Genomic DNA, 23,953 nt, shown 5'->3' on the forward strand with positions numbered 1-23,953 from the left:
CTACCTAAGAAGATTTTGGGGTTGGATTTTTTTGCTTAAGAAGGTTTTGGAGATGGATTTTTCTAAGAAGGTTTTGGGGATGGATTTTTCTACCTAAGAAGATTTTGGAGATGGATTTTTTTTTACCTAAGATGATTTGGGGATGGATTTGAGCACCTAAGAAGGGTTTTTTGGATAGATTTTAGCACCTGAAAAGGTTTTTTGCATGGATTTTGACACCTTTGGGAAGGGTAAAATTAGGTGGGAGAGCTCTGGGCACATCCCTGGGCTGATTCCTGCCGGAGCCGGGAGCTGCACTTGGAAAAAACAAGGAGCAAGTCAGGCTATGGCTCCTCACAAGCCCTTGGAAGCTGAGGGCATCCCGAGGCAGCCTGGTTGTATAATGCCACAACAGCTGGAGAATCATTAAATTACCATCAGGTTTTGCTTTTAATTAATTTATTTTCTGGAGAGGAGCAGGTTGACAGCTGGTGCCTCGCTCAGGTGATATTTGTTGTTGCATGTTGTTTGTTTTGTGAATTCTAAATGAGGTGCAGTTGGGTCGGTTTGGTTTTATTTTATTTATTTATTTTTTTTCTCTCTCTCTCCCTTGGCTCCAAACAGTTCAAAGCGAGACGTTGTCCCTTCCCTGAGATGTTTGTGATCCAGTTTCAGACAGAAAACAGGGCGGGTGTGGAGGAGGGAGGATGAGACATCCAGGGCTGGATGGCCCCGGGGCCGGGGTGGGAGGCGAGGCTTGGAGCTCATCCTTGGATCCTGAGGATCTCCGGGATGGGGAGGCTGAGCTGGAGCTGGCTTGGTGCAAAAACCAGCCCGGAGCCCAGCCCAGGGCTGCCGGGGGATGGAAATCCTCTGGACACTCGGAGCCGCGGAAAAGTTGGGAAAAATGAGCTCGAGTTTATTTCTCCCGGTGCCATGGGAGTTGTCTTGAGAAATGCTGTACCCCAAAAACAATCTGGAATTCTGTACCCCAGACACATTCTGGAATTCTGTACCCAAACACATTCTGGAATTCCAGACCCCAAACACATTCTGGAATTCTGTACCTCAAACACATTCTGGAATTCTGTACCCCAGACACATTCTGGAATTCCGTACCCAAACACATTCTGGAATTCTGAACCCCAAACACATTCTGGAATTCCGTACCCAAACACATTCTGGAATTCTGTACCTCAAACACATTCTGGCATTCCGTACCCCAAACACATTCTGGAATTCTGAACCCCAAACACATTCTGGAATTCTGTACCCCAAACACATTCTGGAATTCTGTACCCCAGACACATTCTGGAATTCCGTACCCAAACACATTCTGGAATTCTGTACCCAAACACATTCTGGAATTCCGTGCCTAAACACATTCTGGAATTCTGTACCCCAAACACATTCTGGAATTCGCAGGATCTCAGGAGGGCTTCGCTGGAGGGACCTTTAAAGGCCATCCATGGGTCGGGAATCTTCAGCTATCCCAGGGTGCTCCAAGCCCTCTCCAACCTGGCCTTTAATTCCCCTTCTTTGTGTCTTTGGTGTCTTTTGCCCCACCCCGTTCTCTTTGCTGGTGCCATCATTGGTTGTTTCATGGATCAATAAATCAAATATTTGTTGAAATTATGGCCAAAGCAGCTGGAAAGCAGCTCTGGAGAGACCTGGAGGGGCTGGAGCCTGGCCAGGGCAGGGAACGGAGCTGGGAAGGGTCTGGAGAGTTCCTGAGGAGCTGGGAAGGGAATGGAGAGTTCCTGAGGAGCTGGGAAGGGGCTGGAGAGTTCCTGAGGAGCTGGGAAGGGAATGGAGAGTTCCTGAGGAGCTGGGAAGGGAATGGAGAGTTCCTGAGGAGCTGGGAAGGGGCTGGAGAGTTCCTGAGGGAGTTGGGAAGGGAATGGAGAGTTCCTGAGGAGCTGGGAAGGGAATGGAGAGTTCCTGAGGGAGCTGGGAAGGGAATGGAGAGTTCCTGAGGAGCTGGGAAGGGAATGGAGAGTTCCTGAGGAGCTGGGAAGGGAATGGAGAGTTCCTGAGGAGCTGGGAAGGGAATGGAGAGTTCCTGAGGAGCTGAGGGGGCTCAGCCTGGAGCAAAGGAGGCTCAGGGGGACCTTGTGGCTCTCACAGCTCCTGCCAGGAGGGGACAGCCGGGGGGATTTGGGATCTGCTCCCAGGGACAGGGACAGGAGAGGGAACGGCCCAGGGGAGCCTCGGGGTGGGCACCAGCAGGAATTTCCCCATGGAAAAGGGGGTCAGGAGTTGGAGGTGCCCAGGGAGGTTTGGAATCTCCATCCCTGAGGGGTTTCCCAGCCCTGTGGATGCGGCCCTGGGGGATTGGGGCATGGTTGGACTCCCATATCTCAGAGGGCTTTTCCAACCTCAGCGATTCCACGATTTACATTCCCAAGCGCGCTCTTCCTGCACATCGTGGCCACTGCAGTGACCCTTTCCTGTTTTCCAGGGAGCCCGGGAGACCTTTGAGAGCTACTACAGGAAGCAGAGGAGAAAACAAGCGCGGCTGGTGCTGCAGCCTCCCTCCAACATGGTCAGTTTGTCCTGGAATGTCATCCCGGGGCTCCCGCCGCCGCGCCCCCAGAATCGCGCCTTGCCCTCGGCCGCCTGGGCTCTGACCTCTGCTCCTCTCTCTTTGTTGCAGCACGAAACTTTAGATGGCTACAGGAAGTATTTCAATCAAATTGTAGGGTAGGTGTTCCTTTTATACACGGCCCCGCTAAAAATGGGCGTCCCGCGCTGCCGAGGAGCCCAAAAAAAGACACTGGGAGACGAGGGAATGTCGGGATTTTTGGTGGTCCTCGAAGCTGAAACACGATAAAAAAAAAAAAATACCAAGAAAAAAAATGGATTTTGCTTTTTACGTGTTGTAAAGTGAATTTTATCCTCTTTGCTGCGTCACTGTGCAGAGCGGGGAGGGACCTGCCAGCTCTCTTTTGGCAAGCTCTGAATTTCTGTGGATTTCTGGGACTTTCTGGGGATTTCCACGAATTTCTGTGAATTTCTACAAATTTCTGGGAATTGATCGGAATTTCTGTGAATTACTTGGAATTTCCATGAATTTATTGGAATTTCTACAATTTTCTGGGAATTTCTGGGAATTTATTGGAATTTCTGGGGATTTCTTGGAATTTCCGTTAATGTCTCTGAATTGCTAGAAATTTCTGCGTATTTCTGGGAATTTATTGGAATTTTTGGGGATTACTGGGAATTTCCACTAATTTCTCTGAATTTCTAGAAATTTCTGTGGATTTATGTGAATTTCTGGGAATTTATTGGAAGTTCTGGAGATTTCTTGGAATTTCCACAAATTTCTGAGAATTTCTACAAATTTCTGTGGATTTCTGTGAATTTCTTGGAATTTCTGGGGATTTCTTGGGATTTCCATGAATTTCTGGGAACTTCTAGAAATGTCTGTGGATTTCTGTGAATTTCTAGAAATTTCTGGGGATTTCTGTGAATTTCTTAGAATTTCTGGGGATTTCTTGGAATTTCCACAAATTTCTGGGAATTTCTACAGATTTTTATTGATTTCTTTGAATTTCTGGGAATTTCTGGGAATTTTTGGGGATTTAGTAGAATTTCTTAGAATTTCCATTAATTTCTGTGGATTTGAGGACAAATGATCCCTGTGTTTTATGTGCATTTTCTTGCCCCACTAACAACATGAATGGAATAATTAATAATTTTCCTGCTGAAGGAGGTGTTTCTCCATTCCCCAGAGCTGCTTGTTTTTGTCACTCTCAAATTTGAACAAAAATCCTCCCAAACTGAGCTCCGAGAGGAGAATTCCAAAGGCTGCTGATCCACGAAAATGGGATGGGATTTGTTCTTTCTTCAGCTAATAATGAGATTAATTTCAACACCTAATTACGACCACCACAAGTCCCACGTGTGCTGCTCCCTCGTGCAGCTCCCTGCTCCTGGCCTGGATTTCCTTGGGAAAACCTGGGAATTCGTGTGTCGCCATTTGAAATGCCACTCCCACCCTCATTCCCTGGAAAACGCTTCTGGAGCAGCCGAGTGGAACTGGAGACGGGAGCGAATGGATTGCCTGGAAAGGGCTGGGAGGGAGGGAGGATTTTCCCTGCAGCTCAGACATTTTCCCTGCACTTCCAGCATTTTTCCCTGTACTTAAAGCAGTTTTCTCTGCAGATAAAGTGTTTTTCCCTGCAGATAAAGTGGTTTTCCCTGCAGACAAAGAAGTTTTCCCTGCAGGTAAAACAGTTTTCCCTGCAGATAAAGCAGTTTTCCCTGCAGATAAAGTGTTTTTTGTGCAGATAAAGTGTTTTTTGTGCAGGTAAAACAGTTTTCCCTGCAGATAAAGCATTTTTCCCTGCAGACAAAGTGTTTTTCCCTGCAGATAAAGTGTTTTTCGTGCAGGTAAAACAGTTTTCCCTGCAGATAAAGCATTTTGCCCTGCAGATAAAGTGGTTTTCCCTGCACAGAAAGCGTTTCTCCCTGCAGATAAAGCGTTTTTCCCTGCAGATAAAGTATTTTTCCCTGCAGATAAAGTGTTTTTCCCTGCAGATAAAGCAGGTTTCCCAGCAGATAAAGTGTTTTTTGTGCAGGTAAAACAGTTTTCCCTGCAGATAAAGCATTTTTCCCTGCAGACAAAGCGGTTTTCCCCGCAGATAAAGCATTTTTTGTGCAGGTAAAACAGTTTTCCCTGCAGAGAAAGCATTTTCCCCTGCAGATAAAGTGGTTTTCCCTGCACAGAAAGCGTTTCTCCCTGCAGATAAAGTGTTTATCCCTGCAGATAAAGCATTATTCTCTGCAGATAAAGCGTTTTTCCCTGCAGATAAAGTATTTTTCCCTGCAGATAAAGTGTTTTTCCCTGCAGATAAAGCAGTTTTCCCTGCAGATAAAGTAGTTTTCCCTGCAGATAAAGCGTTTTTCCCTGCAGATAAAGCATTTTTCCCTGCAGATAAAGCGCTTTTCCCTGCAGACAAAGCAGTTTTCCCTGCAGATAAAGTGTTTTTCGTGCAGATAAAGCATTTTTCCCTGCAGATAAAGTGCTTTTCCCTGCAGATAAAGCGTTTTTCACCACAGGTAAAACAGCTTTCCCTGCAGTCAGAGTGTTTTCCCCGGTTGTGGTGGGACTGCTGCTGGCTGGAGCAGACTTTATTCCGTGGTTCCTGTGGGAATACTGAGGTGGAGAAGGCGTGGAGGGGGAATTCTGCCTTTGTGCACACACAGAGAGCAGCAGGGCTCAACTCCCTCCTCCAACCCAGCGAAATTAAAAACGAGGGAATAAACCTCTTGGAGCTGCCTGGATTTGACAGATCCCTCAAACCCAGAACCCGTGGACACCCCAGCCTCACCCGGGGGGGCTCGGGGGTGTCTTGGACCCCTCAGATGTGACGTTCTGGTGGTGATTTCTGCGTTTCAGGTTTTTTGTGGTGGAGGATCACATCCTGCACACCACCCAGGGCCTGGTCAATCGGGCCTATATTGATGAGCTGTGGGAGATGGCCCTGTCCAAAACCATCGCGGCCCTCAGGACCCACTCCGTGAGTAAAAGCCCGGCAGAGCTCAGCTGTTGCTTGACTGTCCTTGACGTGCTGCAATATTGCCTTTTTTTTCTTTTTTTTTCCTTTTTTTTCTTTTTTCCTCCGCTCAGGATCCTTTGTTTTCCCTCTTTTCCAATGAGTGTTTAAAAGACAGACACAGACACACAGATAAGTCTCCTTCTCCGGCGATTTCAGCCTCTTGGTTGAACGCATTTCCCTGCCAAATTCGGTATTTTGAAGAGTAAAACGGCGGGTTTGTGTTCTCATCATTGTTTCATTCGGAATTATTGAGGGAGAGGGAGGTGATTTGTCCCAGAAAAACTGGGGGAGCTAAAGCATCTTTTTGGCACACAAAAACATGACATTGTTTGATGCAGAACCAGAGAATCGCAGGGTGGTTTGAGATGGAAAGGACCTTAGAGATTGTCTTGATCCTTAAATTTCATGGCTGAGAAATGGGCAGAAAATGGGCTGGAAATAGGCTGAAAATGGGCTGGAAAATGGGCTGGAAATAGGCTGAAAATGGGCTGAGAAATGGGGTGAAAAACCAAATCCAGGGAGGCAGAACCTCAGGAGAGAGCCAGGAGCACCTCGGGTGGGAAGAGATGGGCACAGATCTCTCTGATGAACCCGGATCTCTCTGGGATGAGGGAATCCAGAGGATTCCTGGTGTTCTCCATCCCCATCCCCATCCAGGTGACTGCAAAATTGATTTTCTTCCTCAAAAAACTGGGGGATGAAAAACATCTTTTTGTCACACAAGATCAAAGAATCCCAGAGTGGTTTGGGTTGGAAGAGACCTTAGAGATCATCTTTATCCCTTAAATTTCATGGCTGTGACATGGGCTGAAAACGGCCCAAAAATGGGCTGAAAAAACAAATCTAGGGAGACAGAACCCCAGGAGAGAGCCAGGAGCACCTCGGGTGAAAATATGGGAAGAGATGGACAGGAACACCGGGCTTGGAGCAGTGGAAGGAGGTGGAACCAGATGGGTTTGAAGGTCCTCTCCACCCCACACCATTCCATGGCTCTTCCTGGAGCTGGATCTTGATCCCTTAAATTTCATGGCTGTGACATGGGCTGAAAATGGCCCAAAAATGGGCTGAAAACCCAAATCCAGGGAGACAGAACCTCAGGAGAGAGCCAGGAGCACCTTGGGTGGGAAGAGATGGACACGGATCTCTGATGAGCCCGGATCTCTCTGGGATGGGGGAATCCAGAGGATTCCTGGTGTTCTCCATCCCCATCCAGATTACTGGAAAGTTGATTTTTTCCCCCAAAAACTGGGGGGTTCTAAAGCATCTTTTTGTCACACAAGATCAAAGAATCCCAGAGTGGTTTGGGTTGGAAGAGATCTTAGAGATCATCTTGATCCCTTAAATTTCATGGCTGTGACATGGGCTGAAAACGGCCCAAAAATGGGCTGAAAACCCAAATCCAGGGAGGCAGAACCTCAGGAGAGAGCCAGGAGCACCTCGGGTGGGAAGAGATGGACACAGATCTCTCTGATGAACCCGGATCTCTCTGGGATGAGGGAATCCAGAAGATTCCTGGTGTTCTCCATCCCCATCCAGCTGACTGCAAAGTTGCCTCCTTCCCCCTGAGCTCCTGTGCTACCAGAGGGGATAAACACCAAGCCCGCCCCGGGCTGCAAACCTGTGTTTGTTTTTGTTTCCAGTGGGATTTTCTGCGAGCTGGGAGCAGGAGGCTGAGCCAGGCCCAGCCACGGGGGTTTTTTTTTGGTGTTCCCAGCTTTGTTGCCACGCAGGTTGTTTCAAGTGGTGCCAGGAGGAACGCACGGAGCGGCTGCCAGGGGAGGCTTTGTCAGGATCACGAAACGTTCCGTGATTTCCCAACCCTGTGGCCACCACCGTTTGCTCTGAGCACTCCCAGTCCAACCAGTGCCCTGCAGCTCTTAACTGGGATTTGAGGGAGGGTCTCCCCTTGCTGAGGTTATTTCCACCCTTCCAAGGCAGACAAATTTATCCCTGGATTTTCCTCCTTGCCGCAGGCGGGGACATCTTTAATCACTTGCGATGCTTCAGGGCATTATCTTTCTTCCTGACTCTCCTTTTTGGACAGGGAGATGGAAAACGTGTGTCTCCCAGTGCTTCCCGCTGATTAATGGAGCCGTTCCTCCTGGAGTTTCCAGCGGGCTCAAAATCCCTCTCCTTTTCCAATCTATATTTGGGCAGCCTCTGTCTCAAACCTCGCGTTTTTCAGCACGGGGAGGCATTTTTGGCCTCTCTCGGGAAGGCTGGGGGGGCCCTGGGGATGCTGAGCTGTGTCTGGGGGGTTTGGAGCAGGATGGATCCCCGTGCTGGGGCTGGAACCCGGCGCGCTTCCCCTCAGCCCCGGGCTGAGATGCTTCATTACCGTCAGACACAACACGGTAAATTTTAAATGAGAGGCGCTGTCCTCGTCCCGCGTCGTGGGAGCCATCTCCTCTGGCTGCCCAGCAGCTCCTGGGCGGTTTTGGGCACACCTCGGGTATCTCTGGGGCAGCCCAAAGGCTTCTCCAGCCCGGAGGGCACCGGCAGCCTTATCGGCCCTGCCCCGTGCAGCCGCGGCGGGCTGGGGGTGAGCTGCTGCTCCTGGGCAGTTCTCATCTGAGAACTGAGAGGACAGGCTGGGCTCAGGGCTGTGCCACGCAGTCACGGCCGTGTTCTCCTCTCTGCCCTCCTCTGCAGTCCTACTGCTCCGACCCCAGCCTGGTGTTGGACCTGAAGAACCTCATTGTGCTCTTCGCCGACACGCTGCAGGTACGTGGGGCCTCTCCCAGTGTGCCCAGCAGGGCTTTGGCGCCTGAGCTGGGCTGGCCAAGCTCCTTTTTTGGGCGTTTTTGTGGATGGCCAGAGGGACAGCTTGGTTTGGTCTGTGCAAGGACCGGGCTTGGCCACCTCAGCCAGGCCTGGGACAGCGCTGGGTGCTGCTCCCATGGTCAGTCAGCCCCTAAACCCCTCCAGCTGCACCAGGGGTGGTGCTGGGTGAGGATTTGCCCCCGATAAACGCAGACAACAATCCCCGGCTGCCCGGTGGTGCCTTCATTCCCTCCCCTGCTGCTCTGCAGGGCTACGGCTTCCCGGTGAACCAGCTCTTCGACATGCTGCTGGAGATCCAGGACCAGTACAGCGAGACCCTGCTGAAGAAGTGGGCAGGGGTGTTCAGGTGAGAGGCTCCCACAGAACCTCCTGGAACTCCTCGCTGAGGGGCTCCGGCCCCTCCGTGGAAGCTTTTGGGGGATCAATTGTAGGGTCGTGGAATGGGTTGGGTGGGGAGGGGCTGTAGAGCCCATCCAGGGCCACCCCTGCCGTGGAGCTGCTGGAATAAATCCAGAGGAGACCCCAGAGCTGCTCCAGGGCTGGAGCCAGGCTGGGAGAGCTGGGAATGTTCCCCTGGAGAAGGGAAAAATCCAGGGAATGCTCAGAGCGCCTGAAGGGGCTTCAGGAGAGCTGGAGAGGGACTGGGGACAAGGGACAGAGGGACAGGAGCCAGGGAATGGCTGCCACTGGGAAAGGGGAGCTTGGCCTGGGATCTTGGCAAGGAATTCCTGGCTGGAATGGAATTCCCAGATTTGCTGGGGCTGCCCCTGGATCCCTGGCAGCACCCAGGGCCAGGTTGGGATGGATCTTTGAGCCACCCTGGGTGGTGGGAGGTGTCCCTGCCATGACAGGGTGACACTGGGTGGGATTTAGGGTCACTTCCCACCCAAACCATTCCACGGTTCTGTGCCCTCGCTCCATCACCGAGCTCTGCCTGCTTTGGGCTGTCCATGGCTGCTGCTGCAGGAATTTGGGATCACACCTTAGCCTGGCACCAGCCCCATGGAATCTCCTGGCCCAGCAGGAAAACTTTCCCCTCACAGTTGTGCCCCTAACTCTTCTTTTGTTTTCCCAGAACCATCCTTGACTCGGATAACTACAGCCCCATCCCGGTGTCGAATGAAGAAGTTTATAGGAAAATCGTTGGGCAGTTCCCATTCCAGGATGCTGAACTTGAAAAGGTAAATCCTGGAATGGGGAGAACGGCCTGGCCTGGCCGCTGGGGCAGGAGAACCTCACGCCCTTTGTGGGCATTGCAAGGCTCCAAAAAACCCCTAAATCAACCCCCCAGCCCAAATCAACCATAAAAGAGTAAGGAAAACAATGGGAAAGAACAAATATTCCTCCCATGGGATGCATTTCTCCTGGTGTGGATGAGGGAAGTTGGATTTGTGTTCCTCTCAAGGTGTTCTGTCACACAGGTGGAAATATCCATTTCCAGTGGTATTTATTCCCATTTTTTGGACCCTGGGATTGACCTTTATTGGTTTTAGTCTCATATTTAGAGAAAAAGAGCTCAGAAAAATTGTGGATCTTGGCCGTTGCAGGAGCAAACGTGTCCAGATGTCTCCTGAATCCTAAATCCTGCCTGGCCCTGTGCTCCACACCTGGCAGGCAGCAAATCCAGCCCTGGTGATCCCAGTCAGGGGTTCAGATTTCTGTGTCCTGCCCCAAAATTCCGTCCTGGGGTTCAGCTGCACCTCCCAGCTCTGAGTGCAGGGAGTAAAAACCGGAAGAATTTGGTGTTGGAAAATCCATTTGCTCCTGGTTTTTGGGGTCGTTGGGCAGCCCCTGGGGGAGGTGAGCAGGAAAACACCTTGTGCATGGTGTGGGAGGAATTCCAGGTGTTCCCAAGGAGGGAGCTGGGAGAGGGAATGAGGGAATGGCCCCGAGCCCCTCCTGCTCCAGGTGCCATTTTGATTATCTGCTCTCGCCCTTGGCTGAAGCGTTGATAAAATCCAGGATAAATCCCAGAATTGCTTTGCCTGGCTGGAAGAGCCCTCCCTGCTGTCCCTGCTCTCCGTCTGGAGCTCTCCCCCGTGTTTTCCAGCAACCCTTCCCAAAGAAGTTCCCCTTCTCGGAGTTCGTGCCCAAGGTCTACAGCCAGATCAAGGAGTTCATCTACGCCTGCCTCAAGTTCTCCGAGGACCTGCACCTCAGGTGGGAAACTGAGAGAGCTCAGCCGAGTTCAAACACGGATCCTCTCCCTTTGGATGGAGCCTGCCCAGGCTGGAAGTGCCTCTGGAGCAGTGGGATTTTGGCTGGCGAGATCCCAGCATGGTTTGGGATGGGAGGACCTTTGGGGATCATCCCCAAACCTGTCAGAATCTGAGGTATTGATGATTCTGAGATTGTAGAAAGTCTCTGTCTGTCAGCCCCACTGCCAAAGCAGAAGCCATAATTGGTCTGTGCTGGTTTCCAGGTTGTTTATTCTGTTTATCTCTCACATGTTCTGCTGCCCTGCCCAGCTCTGTCCTGCAGGGCAGCGTGTGGGGCTCTGCCCTCAGTGGGATGTTACAAACATTAAATACCAGAAACTCCCTGGGCTGCATTTACAAGAACGTGCCAATATCTGTCACCTACGTTGGACAGTGTGTCCCCAGCCTGAACCAACAGAAAAATGCCAACACCACAGTGAGACATGGAGGGCATGAAGAAGGAGAAAAAGGACAAGGCACACCCAATTTCCTCCAGCTTGTCCCCTTTGGACCCCTCATCTAGAATCCTGAAATTTTACTTTTGCACCCGTGCCACACTTAATTATTACTCATATTGAACACTCAGAGCTGGTAATTCATGCTGTAAGATTGAAAACTCTTTTCCATGGACACAGATCAGACACACCCAATTTCCTCCATCTTGTCCCCTTGGATCCCTAATCTAGAATCCTAAAATTTTACTTTTGCACCTGTGCCACACTTAATTATTACTGGTATCAAACACTCAGAGCTGGTAATTGATCCTGTAAGATTGAAAACTCTTTTCCATGGACAGAGATCACAGCCAGTGTCCTGGGGGCTCTGTCCAGGGGGTTCCTGACCCTGCCAGGGTCCCAGGGCAGCCAGAGGGATTCCCTGGACTCCCCCACAAACCCATCCCAGGGACACCTTCCATGGTGCTCCAAGCCTCCTCCAGCCTGGCCTTGGACACTTCCAGGGAATTCCACACTCCCAGGATGATCCCAGTTGGGGCTGTTTCCTCCAAGATGTTTGTGTCTCGTTCTTTTAATAAATAAATGAAGGTGGGTATCTGGAGAGCAGCTGATGGCCACTCGTCACCATCTGTGATCCCCCAGGCTCCCCTCGCTGCTCCCCAAGGAATGGGAATCCCGTGGCTCCATGGAAGTGTTGTCAGGAGCACTCTGAGGGTTGGATTTTTGGTCAGGAACGAGTTTCAGCTGCTGGTTTCGTGCTTTTGTTCTTGTTTCTTCGGGGAGTTTATATACAAATAATGTGATTTTTTTTTTTTATTTTAAAAAGAGCCTGCAAAATATTCCATGTGTTTACCCTCCCTGCTCCATCCCGGGGTGCTTTGATGCTCGTTTCACCCATGTGTACGTGTGTGAGACTGAAAACCGGCGGGGTCTGCCAGGAGCTGGGGCTTTGCTGCTGCCTCAGCAGCGTTGGCAGCTCCGGGGAGGTTTGGAGATGAAGGACAAGAGTCTGGCTGGGAGGATTCATCCTCCTTCCCTTCCCGGGGAAACACGAGGCTGGATTGGGGTGGGGGCAGTTCCAGCTCCTTGGGAGCTTCGTATCCTGGCCATGACCTGACACTGGAGCTGCTGGAGAGAGCCCAGGGAGCTGCTCCAGGGCTGGAGCCAGGCTGGGAGAGCTGGGAGTGTTCCCCTGGAGAAGGGAAAATTCCAGGGAATGCTCAGAGTCCCTGCAGGGGCTCCAGGAGAGCTGGAGAGGGACTGGGGACAAGGGACAGAGGGACAGGAGCCAGGGAATGGCTCCCACTGGGAAAGGGGAGCTTGGCCTGGGATCTTGGCAAGGAATTCCTGGCTGGAATGGAATTCCCAGATTTGCTGGGGCTGCCCCTGGATCCCTGGAGTGCCCAAGGCCAGGTTGGACAGTGGGGTTGGATCAGCCTGGGATCATGGAAGGTGTCCCTGGAGTTGGATCCAAATGGGATTTAAGTTCTCTTCCTGGACTTGGATCCAAATGGGATTTAAGTTCTCTTCCCATCCCATCCCGTCCCGTCCCGTCCCGTCCCGTCCCGTCCCGTCCCATCCCATCCCATCCCATTATCCCATCCCATCCCATCCCATCCCATCCCATCCCTTCCCTTCCCTTCCCATCCCATCCCATCCCATCCCATCCCATCCCATCCCATCCCATCCCATCCCATCCCATCCCATCCCATCCCATCCCATCCCATCCCATCCCATCCCATCCCATCCCATTATCCCATCCCATCCCATTATCCCATCCCATTATCCCATCCCATTATCCCATCCCATTATCCCATCCCATCCCATCCCATGGATGCCCCGTGGCTCCTGTGGAGCTGGGACAGCTCTGGGGACTCAGCAGCCGTTCCAGTGCCTGCCCCAGGCTCTCCAGGATACTCCTGCTCTCCTTGGAGCCAGGAATGCCCGTTTGGAGAGGCCCTTTCCCCGCTGTGGGAGCTCAGGAGTTTCTCCCCCGTGTTCCACCTCGGCCTGGCCGTGGTGGCAGCTCCTCCTCTCTCTCTGGTGGCTCCCAGGCCCTTCACCCCGGGGTCACCGTGGCCCCTCTCCTTCTCCAGAGCCCTCTCCCGTGGGTGCTGCTCCCCACGGCCGGGGTGACTGCCTCTGTCCCCGTGGGTCCCTCCCGGGGCTCCCTCTGGACCTGTTATTAAAATTCCTTTCCACATTGGATTTTCCAGCCCTTTCAGAGCAGCAGCATTGGGGGTGGGGGGGGAAGGGAGCCCCGCTCCAGCTCTCTCGGAGCCAAACATTTGGAATATTTCTCCGCAAACCCCTGTTGACACTTTCTTCATTTCACCCTGACAGCTTGAATTAGGTTTTATTAGGGAGCCTGGCTACAAAGCCGGCAGCCAGCTCCCTTTTCTCTTCCCTTTCTTTTCTCCCCTGGCCCTGTCATTTAGGGAGCACCCCGGGGTGCCGGGGGTCAGCCCGTCACTCACAGGGGCCCGAGGTCACCGCAGCCGCCAGGGGATCCGGGACAGGAGCTGTCATCGGCCCAGACAGTTCCCTTCGAGCCTTTTCCTGCCCGTGGCACAAAGTGCAGCTCCCATTTTTATTTTCTCTTTTTTTTCCCTCCCCCCGCCACCACCACCCCTAATTATTTCGTTCAAGCGGCTCCTTGTGTTTGTTGGATGGGAGGGTTCTCCTTTATTGTGGGAGTTATTTCACTTGAGGAAAGTTTGGAGCTCCGGGTGGCTTCGTAGGGCTTGGGAATTTTATTATCGGCACTATTAATTGGATTAGAGCAGGAAAACTTCCTTTATCTCCTCAGCACTTTCACCTTTTTACACGCTGAGTTTATCAGGTTATCTTTAAAAGAACCCCCTCGCTTTTTCCAGTGGAATTTCCCATTGGAAAATAGGGAGTATCTCTGGGAAGCAGTGGGTGGAAGGATGATCAGCTCTAATCCACCAAGGCTTGGGTTTGGGTTTGGCTTGGGGCTTTTTTTGCAAACAAAGCCCCAATCCTGGAAGAACTTGGGATGCAAAGGGCAGGAACACCTTCCACTATCCCAGGCTGCTCCAAACCCCATCCAGCCCGGCCTTGGGCACTGCCAGGGATGCAGAGGCAGCCACAGCAAATTTGGGAACTCCACTCCAGGGCCTCGCTGCCCTCCCAGCCAGGAATTCCTTGCCAAGATCCCATCCAAGCCATTCCCACCCCCCCTTGCAGCATCCCAACGTCCCCCAGCTTTCTCCCGGGATAACTCAAGGCTGGCTTTTGTTTCCCACGTCAGTCCCAGCTTTGTGCCGTGGCCCCTCTGTCAGGTGGAGCAGCAGAAGGAGCCGAAGGTCAGGGGCTCGATTTACCAGGAGGAGCAGAGTTACGGCCCGGCCTTCCCGTGGGGAATTCCCTCTCCTGCCCCTCCTGCAGGAGACAATTCCCGGTGCTGTCAGGGCTAATCCAGAGCCGAGCACAGATCCAAGGAGCCTCTGGCAGGGGGAGTGGCAAAACCTCCTGGAGAAAGGAGAGGTGGCACCGTGAGCACCTCAGAGGGGCTGATCCCCCAAATTCCAGCAGTGCTGCCATTCCAGACAGTTGGGAAAGGGCAGGAATGGGGGCAGGAGTTTCCAGTCTGGTGTTCCAGGGCTGGACCCAGGCTGGGAATATTGGGAATGTTCTCCTGGAGAAGGGAAAAATCCAGAGAATGCTCAGAGACCCCAGAGGGGCTCCAGGAGAGCTGGAGAGGGACTGGGGACAAGGGACAGAGGGACAGGAGCCAGGGAATGGCTCCCACTGGGAAAGGGGAGCTTGGGCTGGGATCTTGGCAAGGAATTCCTGGCTGGGATGGAATTCCCAGATTTGCTGGGGCTGCCCCTGGATCCCTGGCAGTGCCCAAGGCCAGGCTGGACAATGGGGCTGGATCCACCTGGGATGGTGGGAGGTGTCCCTGCCCATGGATGGGGTTGGGAATGGGATGGGATTTAAGGTCTCTTCCCACCCAAGCCATTGTGGGAGATGGGAGCTGTGCTGTGCTGAGGAGCCCCTGTGTGGAAATCCAGGGATCACTGGAAGTGTGTCCTCCTGAGCCCATTCCCTGTGACCTCGCTCACTCTGCAATTTTTCCCATTTCCTTTTAAGATCCCTTCCAGCCCAGACCATCCCGTGGCTCTGTAATTGTGTCCGAGAGCCCAGGAAGGGCTGACGGAGGGATTTTGGGGGATTTCATTTGGGGTTTCACCATTGGAGATCTTTTCCCTTGTAAATGGATTTGATTTCCCATGAAAATCCCCAGTGTTGGGGTTGTGCTGATGCCATGGGCAGCTCTTCCTTGGACCAGCCCCTCGTGGATGTGAGGCTGGGGAATGTGGGATTTGCCGGTGTTAATTCACCTTTCCTCCTGGAACATGGATAAAAAGGCCTGAATTTGTTGTGTTTTGATGCATTGCAAACATCAGCTCCTGTGGGCGCTGCTCAGGGGTGAGGCAGGAGAGAGTCAGGGAGGAGGATGAGGAGAATTCCCAGGGATTTTTTTTCCATGGAGTATCTTGGAAAAAAAAAGATGCTCCACACCCATTTCTCAGCCATGAAATTTAAAGGATGGAGATGATGTGTACAGTTCCCTCCAACCCAAACCATTCTGGGATTCTCTTATTCTGATTCAAACAGGCAAATTTAAAATTGCTCTTTAACTTTGACTTCGCAGCTCCACGGAAGTCGACGACATGATCAGAAAATCCACAAACCTGCTGCTGACCCGGACCCTGAGCAACTGTTTACAGAACGTCATCAAGAGGAAAAACGTCGGCCTGACGGAGGTGGGATGTGGATTCCCTGGGGAATGGAGCCACGGCACACAGGGAATGGATTCCCCCTGCCACAGGGCAGGGATGGATGGGATCTGGGCAGGGAATTCCGGGCAGGGAGGGGCTGGGCTGGAATTCCCAGATTTGCTGCCCCTGGATGCCTGGCAGTGCCCAGGGCCAGGTTGGACACAGGGGTTGGATCCAGGAGGTGTTGGGGTTGGAATTCCATCATCTTTGAGGTCTCTTCCAAGCCAAACCTTTCCTGGATTTTTTGATTCCAAGACAGGGTGACAGGAGATCCCTTGGTGCTCCTTCAGACACCTTCAGGCGTTTTGGAGCATTCCATGAAATATTTGCCTGGAAAACTGCTCAGAGTTGTACAAAACGAGGAACTTTGCTTGTGGGAAAGTAAAGAGATTTCTGTGCTATTGGTTTTGCCTTCTACATTTTGGGCAATGTTACAAATTTGATTTAAAGTCACAGGACTTAAGAGAGGACCAGAGATGATCCAAGAGGGGAATGGGAGAGAAATCCACATTTTCTGGTGGTGTTTGAGTGGCTTCAGCACTTTGCTGCAGCACAAACCCTAATTTGGGATTTTCTTTCCTTGGTCCATTCTTTTCTTTTGTGCAAAATCAGGTTTCTGATGATTTTAATCCATGTAAATCTGCAGGTCCCCAGGACAGGTGGGACCTCTGGGTATTAAACAAGGTGTAACTAATTGCTGGTACTAAAAAGGAGTTACTAATTGTTTACTTAATTATTATTGCCTTGCATTGTGCTAACCAAGGCTTTCCCTTCCCAACTTCTCATTTCTCCCAGACATCCCACAGCTTCTGTGGACACCCATTCCAGTTCTGCACCTTTCCAGTGTCTCTTTTCCTTCCTGGTGCCCAGGCTGAACCTCCCAAGGTGTCACCAGCACCAGTGCTGGGATCCTTGTGGTGTCCCTTCACAATTTCTGCACCCGCACCTTTGAAATCACCGATGAATCCCATCTCCTTCAGATCTGGGAGTGCTTCCAAGCCCTTCCTGCACGGGAGGTGGCTCCAGACAGCCCCACCACGCTCCAGCAGTGACATGAGACCAGCCCAGGGCGTTCTGCTGCCCCGGGGGCTGGCAGAGATCTGCTCACCCCACACCTGCCAGAGCCAAACCTCGCGGTTCCTTTGTTCAGGGCCCGTGCGATGCTGCTCGGTGTCACTCAACGTTGGGTTATTTTTCGGGTTCAGTGGCAGCCGGGAGCCTCCTGATGTGTCCTGGCAGATTTTTGGGGAGCCCTGAGTGACAGCTCAATGTAGGAAAGTCCTCAGAAAGACAAAATCGCCTCCTGTGGTATTAGTGGCTGTCATGGGAATTGCTTCCCCCCAAAAAAAATTATCTTGGATTTAGGTGTTGCTAAAGGAGGGGAGCCTGGAGCCCGTGGCAAAGCTCGGGGTGTTTGCACAGCGCCAGCTTTTCACGCCAGGGTGGCGTGGGCTTGGCACGGCTTCCCCTGGCAGCGGGGCTGCAGCCCTTCTTTGCCTTCCCAGCTGGTGCAGATCATCATCAACACCACCCACCTGGAGAAATCCTGCAAGTTCCTGGAGGAGTTCATCACCAACATCACCAATGTGCTGCCCGAAACCGTCCACACCACCAAGCTCTACGGGACCACCACCTTCAAGGTGAGCGGGGCGGGGGTCCCAGCCCCGGCTGGGGGCGGCTGGGCTGAGCCCCAGGATGGGTCTGTGCCCTCCTGCAGAGGTTGCGCCATCGCTTCGGGTTTGTCCTTCGGAGCGTTGCTCCTGTCGACGTCGTGGGAGGTTTCTGTCCTTAATTTGCAGCCCTAATTAGCTAAAGGATTAAGGGGATCTTGAAAAAAAAAAACCTGATAATTTATTTCTTGTTTAAATAAATCCTCAATTTGCTGTCGCAGCACTGTGTCACGGACACCAGGTTCCTCTTCCACCCAGGAGAAAGACTTCCAGAATTTATATTTCTCCATCTTTCCGCTCCTTTTAGCATTATCCCCTAAAAAGCAGGGCTGGCAGAAACTCCCAGATTTTAAATCCCACTCCAGGAGTGCTCCCCCAGGTGCTTTACGTGGGATTTGGTCGGGCCCAGTGTGGGGTGTCTGAATTCTGTCCGTGGAGATCCAGAGGTGGGAACAGCAGGAATGGGTTTGGTGAGGCTTTGCCTTGGGGTGGCTCAGTCTCGTGTCCCCAGGGAAGTCCATCCTGGCTTTTTCCAGCTGTTTGGGCAGCAGCTGAGTGTCCTGCCCTCATCCTGACCCCCAGCCCAGCGCTGGGTTAGGTGGGATTTCCATAGGGGATGTTCCTCTCCCATCTCAGAATCACGGGGTGTTCTGAGCTGTAGGAACGCACAGGGACCCTCAACTCAAATTCCTGCCTGAGCTCCAGAGAAAACGGAGACCCTTTAGGTTAAAAATCAGGATTTGGGGCTGGGTCAGTTTTGCTGCTTGAACTAGGTGCCCACAGAGGTGGTGGAGGTCTCATCCCTGGAAAAATCCAAGACTATGACTCTTGATCCAGTTGAAGATGTCTCCCAGAGAAGTAAACATGCAAATAAATCCCAGCAATTCCCAAAATCAAGTGGTTTCCATCATTTCCCACAATGCCTACTCCACAGGAAGAACTAAGGACTGAAATTCCTGCTTGAGGCCTAGAAAAAGTGGAGACTGTCGGCCAATCCACCAGCCAGGATTCTGGGATTATTTCCATCCCGGGGTGGAACCACAACCTTGGTGTTACCAACACCAGGATCCCACCACTGGAGCCAGCCTCTCTCCATCTCCTCCGGATTTGTCCTCACATCACGCCGGGGGGCAGAATCCAGCTTGGTCCTGCCCACCACAGCCTGGTGGTCCCTGTCCCACCAGCCTGAGGCTGCAGCGGCCTCGTGGCTGCTGCCCTGAGCTTGAGGATGGTGCCAAATCCCAGCCTAAAGGTTGGGTAGAGCTCCCACACGGTTAGAGGGTGGTGTGGAGCCCCCATCCCATGTGGGGTCTCTGGGTGTGGAGCCCCCATCCCATGTGGGGTCTCTGTGATGTGGACCCCCATCCCATGTGGGGTCTCTGTGGTGGGGAGCCCCCATCCTACACAGGGTCCTGGTGGTGTGGAACTCTCATCCCATGTAGGGTCTCAGTGGTATGAAGCCCCCATCCCATATAGCATCACAGCATGGGTGTGAAGCCCCCATCCCATGTGGGATTTTGGTGGTATGGAGCCCCCATCCCATGTGGGGTCTCTGTAGTGTGGAGCCCCCATCCTATGTAGGATTTTGATGGTGTGGAGCTCCCATCCCATGTAGGATTTTTCCCCCGTCCCATGTAGGATTTTGGTGGTGTGGAGCTCCCATCCCATGTAGGATTTCAGTGGAGTGGAGCCCCCATCCCATGTAGGATTTTGGTGGAGCCCCCATCCCATGTAGGATTTCAGTTGTGTGGAGCCCCCATCCCATGTGGGGTCTCTGTAGTGTGGAGCCCCCATCCTATGTAGGATTTTGATGGTGTGGAGCCCTCATCCCATGTAGGATTTTGGTGGAGCTCCCATCCCATGTAGGATTTTTCCCCCGTCCCATGTAGGATTTTCCCCCCGTCCCATGAAGGATTTTGGTGGAACCCCCATCCCATGTAGGATTTCAGTGGAGTGGAACCCCCATCCCATGTAGGATTTTGCTGGTGTGGAGCCCCCATCCCATTTAGGATTTTGGTGGAGCCCCCATTCCATGTGGGATTTCAGTGGAGTGGAGCCCCCATCCCGTGTAGGATTTCGGTGGTTTGGAGCCCCCATCCCATGTAGGATTTTGGTGGAGCCCCATCCCATGTAGGATTTTTGTGGAGCCCCCATCCCATGTAGGATTTTGGTGGAGCCCCCATCCCATGTAGGATTTTTGTGGAGCCCCCATCCCATGTAGGATTTTCCCCCGTCCCATGTAGGATTTTCCCCCCATCCCATGTAGGATTTTTGTGGAGCCCCCATCCCATGTAGGATTTTGGTGGAGCCCCCATCCCATGTAGGATTTTTCCCCCGTCCCATGTAGGATTTTTCCCCCATCCCACGTCCTGTCTCGTTCCCAGGACGCCCGGCACGCCGCCGAGGAGGAGATCTACACCAACCTCAACCAGAAGATCGACCAGTTCCTGCAGCTGGCCGACTACGACTGGATGGCCCCGGAGCCGGGCGGCCGGGCCAGCGACTACCTGGTGGATCTCATCGGCTTCCTGCGCAGCACCTTCGCCGTGTTCACCCACCTCCCGGTGAGCCTCCCTCCCTCCTGCTCCCGGGCAGCTCCAGCGTGGTGGGCTGTGCTGGGAACAGGGCCTGCTGCTGCTGGAGGATCTAGGAGAAGTTCTGGCTTTAAAGGAACGTGTTTCACGTGTCTCCACGAGCTGGGCTGCGGGAGGACTCTCCCAGTTATTTGCAAATCTGCTTTTGTGGGATTGGGGCTCCATCCCAGCCCACCATGTACCAGCAGGATGGTAATTTATTCCCCACCTGTATTTTAGATATTTTAACTTGCAGTTAATGCCCATCCAGGATTTTTATTTTTCCCAGAAAATCCATCCTATGGGCTCCTTACTGGAGCTACAGCTGTGTTTCCAAGTGTTTGTCAAGTCCCTGATGCCTCCCATCCCAGTATTGCTCCCTTGGAAGGCACCATATGTTTCTTTCTTCTCTCTGCTGTCTGAAGTCCCTGTGTTTATGCTGCTGTTGCCATCAGAAATGTGCTTTATGTTGCTTTTTGCAGTTGGCTGAGTGGTGTCTCATTGGTAGGAAAAACCCAATCGCCAAGGAGATTCCTTTTTTGCTCCAGCAGCTTTTTTCCCTCCTCTAAATGGGATTTGTTTTGGGCTGTGTGGATGCACTCTCGGGAGGAGCTGGGATCAGCAGGTATTTTGAAACAGCAAATCCCCTGAACTCTGCGGTTGTTCTAAAAGCAATTTCAGATCTTTCTTTCTTTACAAAACTGGGATTTATTTGCTGCTTTCACGAGCTGGGAGTAAACAGGAAGGGAAGATTTAATATTCCCCAGTGGCAGCTTCCTTCGTTCTGTCCGTGCCCTGGAGTTCTCCTCTGGAAGGAGGTCCCACCCTGCAGAGCAGTTCTGGGAGGTGTCACACCCCCAGACTGGCTCGTGTCTTTGGGCATCCCCATCCCAGCAGGAAGATCTGGGAGCAGGGGGGAGCTCTGGCTGATTTGCTGTGGGGGAGAAGCCCCCAAAAGGGGACTGGAAGTGGCTTCCCTGCTCCTCCGCACCTGTGTTGAGGAGAAGTTATCCTCAGCTCTGTTATCAGCGGGACAAACTGGGAAATGGACTGATAAAGCGTTGAGCAGAGAGGTGGGCAGGACTTGGGTCCACCTCCCCAGCCAGGTTTGTCCCAGGTTTGTCCCCAGGCAGGTGTCCTGTGGCAGGTGCCTCCTGCAGCCAGGAGATGCTGGAAATGGGTGGATTTTTCCTGGAAAAAAGGAGCTGTGGGTTGGTTCAGCACCTGGAGGCTTCCACCCATCACGCTGGGAATGCTCAGGAGCCAGTAATGGAATTTGACAGGGAGATTGGTCTCTGCAGCAGAGCATGAAGCAGCAGAGATGGGCTGGGGGGGGATGCCCACAGTGATTTATGAGGTGGGCCAGGAGTGATTTATCTTCCTTAAATATTAATGTTTCCTTTTGGAGCCAGTCAGGGTTGGTTTGGAGGCTGGGAAGACTTAAATTGGTCTAAAAAGCACCAGGACGGATTGAGGCAGCCTTTTGTCTTCCAGAACCGGGTTAGAAAAGCCTCAGCTGAGGAGAAGTTTGGGTTTGTTGGGCAGCCCCTGGGCTCCAGAGCCTCCCCAAAGCCTGGGGAGACAGGGGAGGCACCTCAGCCTGGTTTGGGCAGCTGCAGGTCTGGTTCAAAGCTTTGTGGGAGCTGCAGGTTCGGGATTTTTTCATATTGATTGCAGCTTTTTTTCCTTATGTTGCTGATGGATCACCCAAATGGTGGGTGAGAGCAAGCCAGGAAGGAGCAGGCTGCATCCCAAAGGCCTCCACATCCTCTGGTGTCAAGGTTTTTCATCCCTGTAGGGTTCAGGGAATTTTTCCAGATTTAGGAGCACACTGAAATTCCTGGGCTTTGCTACTGAAGTGCAGGAGATAAAAGTGTTGCCCAAATCCATGTAAAAAACGATGGAGGCGTTTGTTAAAGCACCAAAAATGTGAGATGAGCATCAGCTGGGGAAGGAAGGAGTGAGAGGGGTGAAGGAACATTCCCAAAAGGGTGAATTCCAGCTCGAAGGAAATTCAGGGTTCTGGTGACAAGGTGGAGCTGATCCAAACCCATCCCAATCCAACAGCACGAGAGGTGTGATTGGAAATAAAGCACAACAGTTTTGGGGTCTGACAGGAGCTGCTGCCCTGTTTGAGATGAGTTTTCAGCCTGGTCCCATAAAATCCAGGATTTCCACGCTGCCTGGAGCTCCAGGACTGTGCCCCATCCTGGGGTGAGTGTCCTTGGAGTCCCTTCGTTCCTGTTTTCCTGCCTGGTTTGGAAATGCCCCCATCTTCCAGAGCTGATTCCGACTGAATTTATGGGATTTTGGCCCAGTGAAAGGTGTTCTCCTGGTGTTGGAAGGTGCAGTTTTGTTGCTCCCCCACTTTTTGTCCCAGCTGGAATGACACCTCCACCTGCCCATCACGGAACCTCAGCCCGGGCGTGTCGGAGTTCCTGGGCTAAAATTCCACCTCCAAAAAGCCCCATCAGGGAAAAAAAAACGGATCCCAAAGTCCTGAGGCTGCAGAAACGCACTGTGGCAGGGCTGGGTAATCCCATTGTCCCGAGGGAGCCGCAGGAAAACCTCTGCAGGTCACGGCTCCAGCCGGCCCCAGGGCAGCTCAAGTGGCCTTGGAATATCCTTGGGATTCAACACTGGAGAAAGAGGAGCTGAAAGGAATCTCAGCTGGGATTTGGGATTAGGGTTTATGTTTCCCTCTTTAGGCTGAATGTTCCTGTGTTTCTTGGGAATCCCAGCGTTATTGTGTTGAACAGTTTGGGTTTAAAGGTCACCTTGCTCCAAGCCCCTGCTTGGGACATCTTCAGCTGGATCAGGTTATCCAGAGCTTTGGCCTTGGATTTTTCCAAGGGTGAGGCCTCCACCTTTTCTCTGGGCATCCAGCAAAAATAAGCCAGCCCAAAATCCTGGCTGAAGTCTCTTTTTTAATCTCCTTTTCTAGGCCTCAAGCAGGAATTTCAGTCCTTAGTTCTTCCTTTGGAGTAGGCATTGTGGGAGATGATGAAAACTGGGATACTGGGAATTCCTGGGATTTGCATGTTCCATTTTCTGGGGAACATCTTCAACTGGATCAAGCTGTCCAGAGCCATGGCCTGGGATTTTTCCAGGGATGAGGCCTCCACCACCTCTGTGAGCACCTAGTTCAAACAGGAAAACGGACCCAGCCCAAAATCCTGATTTTTAACCTAAAGGGTCTCATCTTTCTCTGGAGTTCAGGCAGGAATTTGAGTCCCTAATTTCTCCTTTGGAGTAGGCATTGTGGGAGTGATGGAAACCACTTGATTTTGGGAATTGCTGGGATTTATTTGCACGTTGCACTTCTCTGGGGGACATCTTCAACTGGATCAAGCTGTCCAGAGCCATGGCCTGGGATTTTTGCTGGGTTGAGGCCTCCACCACCTCTGTGGGCAGCCAGCAAAAATAACCCAAAAATAATCCCAAAATCCTGGCTGGTGGATTGGCCTAAAGCCTCTTTTTCTAGGCCTGAAGCAGGAATTTCAGTCCTTAGTGTTTCCTTTGGAGTAGGCATTGTGGGAGATGATGGAAACCACTTGATTTTGGGAATTGCTGGGATTTATTTGCACGTTGCACTTCTCTGGGGGTCATCTTCAACTGGATCAAGCTGTCCAGAGCCATGGCCTGGGATTTTTGCTGGGTTGAGGCCTCCACCACCTCTGTGGGCAGCCAGCAAAAATAACCCAAAAATAATCCAAAATCCTGGTGCAGCGGCCTAAAGAGCCTCCACTTTTTCTAGGCCCTGCAATCCCAGATTTTTCCTTTGGAGGAGGCATTGTGGGAGATGATGAAAACCACTTGATTTTGGGGAATTCCTGGAATTTATTTGCACGTTGCAGTTTTCTGGGGGACGCTGAGCCCTCACCAGTGCCGTGGGGACAGCGTGTGCCGGGGGGCAGGA

General features: G+C 52.2%; 1 protein-coding gene across 13 annotated transcripts in view; it reads left to right on the forward strand.

The window, feature by feature from the left end:
* The window catches only part of EXOC6B (exocyst complex component 6B), a 284,486-nt gene that overhangs the window by 160,309 nt on the left and 100,224 nt on the right, over positions 1-23,953 (forward strand). For all 13 annotated transcript variants that reach the window (XM_085577334.1, XM_085577337.1, XM_085577336.1 and 10 more), the window contains 10 exons: positions 2,441-2,524; positions 2,636-2,682; positions 5,384-5,504; positions 8,196-8,267; positions 8,576-8,673; positions 9,403-9,508; positions 10,378-10,487; positions 15,665-15,776; positions 17,297-17,431; positions 19,846-20,025. In XM_085577334.1, coding sequence (XP_085433460.1) covers positions 2,441-2,524; positions 2,636-2,682; positions 5,384-5,504; positions 8,196-8,267; positions 8,576-8,673; positions 9,403-9,508; positions 10,378-10,487; positions 15,665-15,776; positions 17,297-17,431; positions 19,846-20,025 — 1,065 coding nt within the window. The remainder of the gene's footprint in view (positions 1-2,440; positions 2,525-2,635; positions 2,683-5,383; positions 5,505-8,195; positions 8,268-8,575; positions 8,674-9,402; positions 9,509-10,377; positions 10,488-15,664; positions 15,777-17,296; positions 17,432-19,845; positions 20,026-23,953) is intronic.

This window comes from Lonchura striata, chromosome 4 (genome assembly GCF_050655825.1).
Source record: "Lonchura striata isolate lonStrDom1 chromosome 4, ASM5065582v1, whole genome shotgun sequence".
Lineage (NCBI taxonomy): Eukaryota > Metazoa > Chordata > Aves > Passeriformes > Estrildidae > Lonchura > Lonchura striata.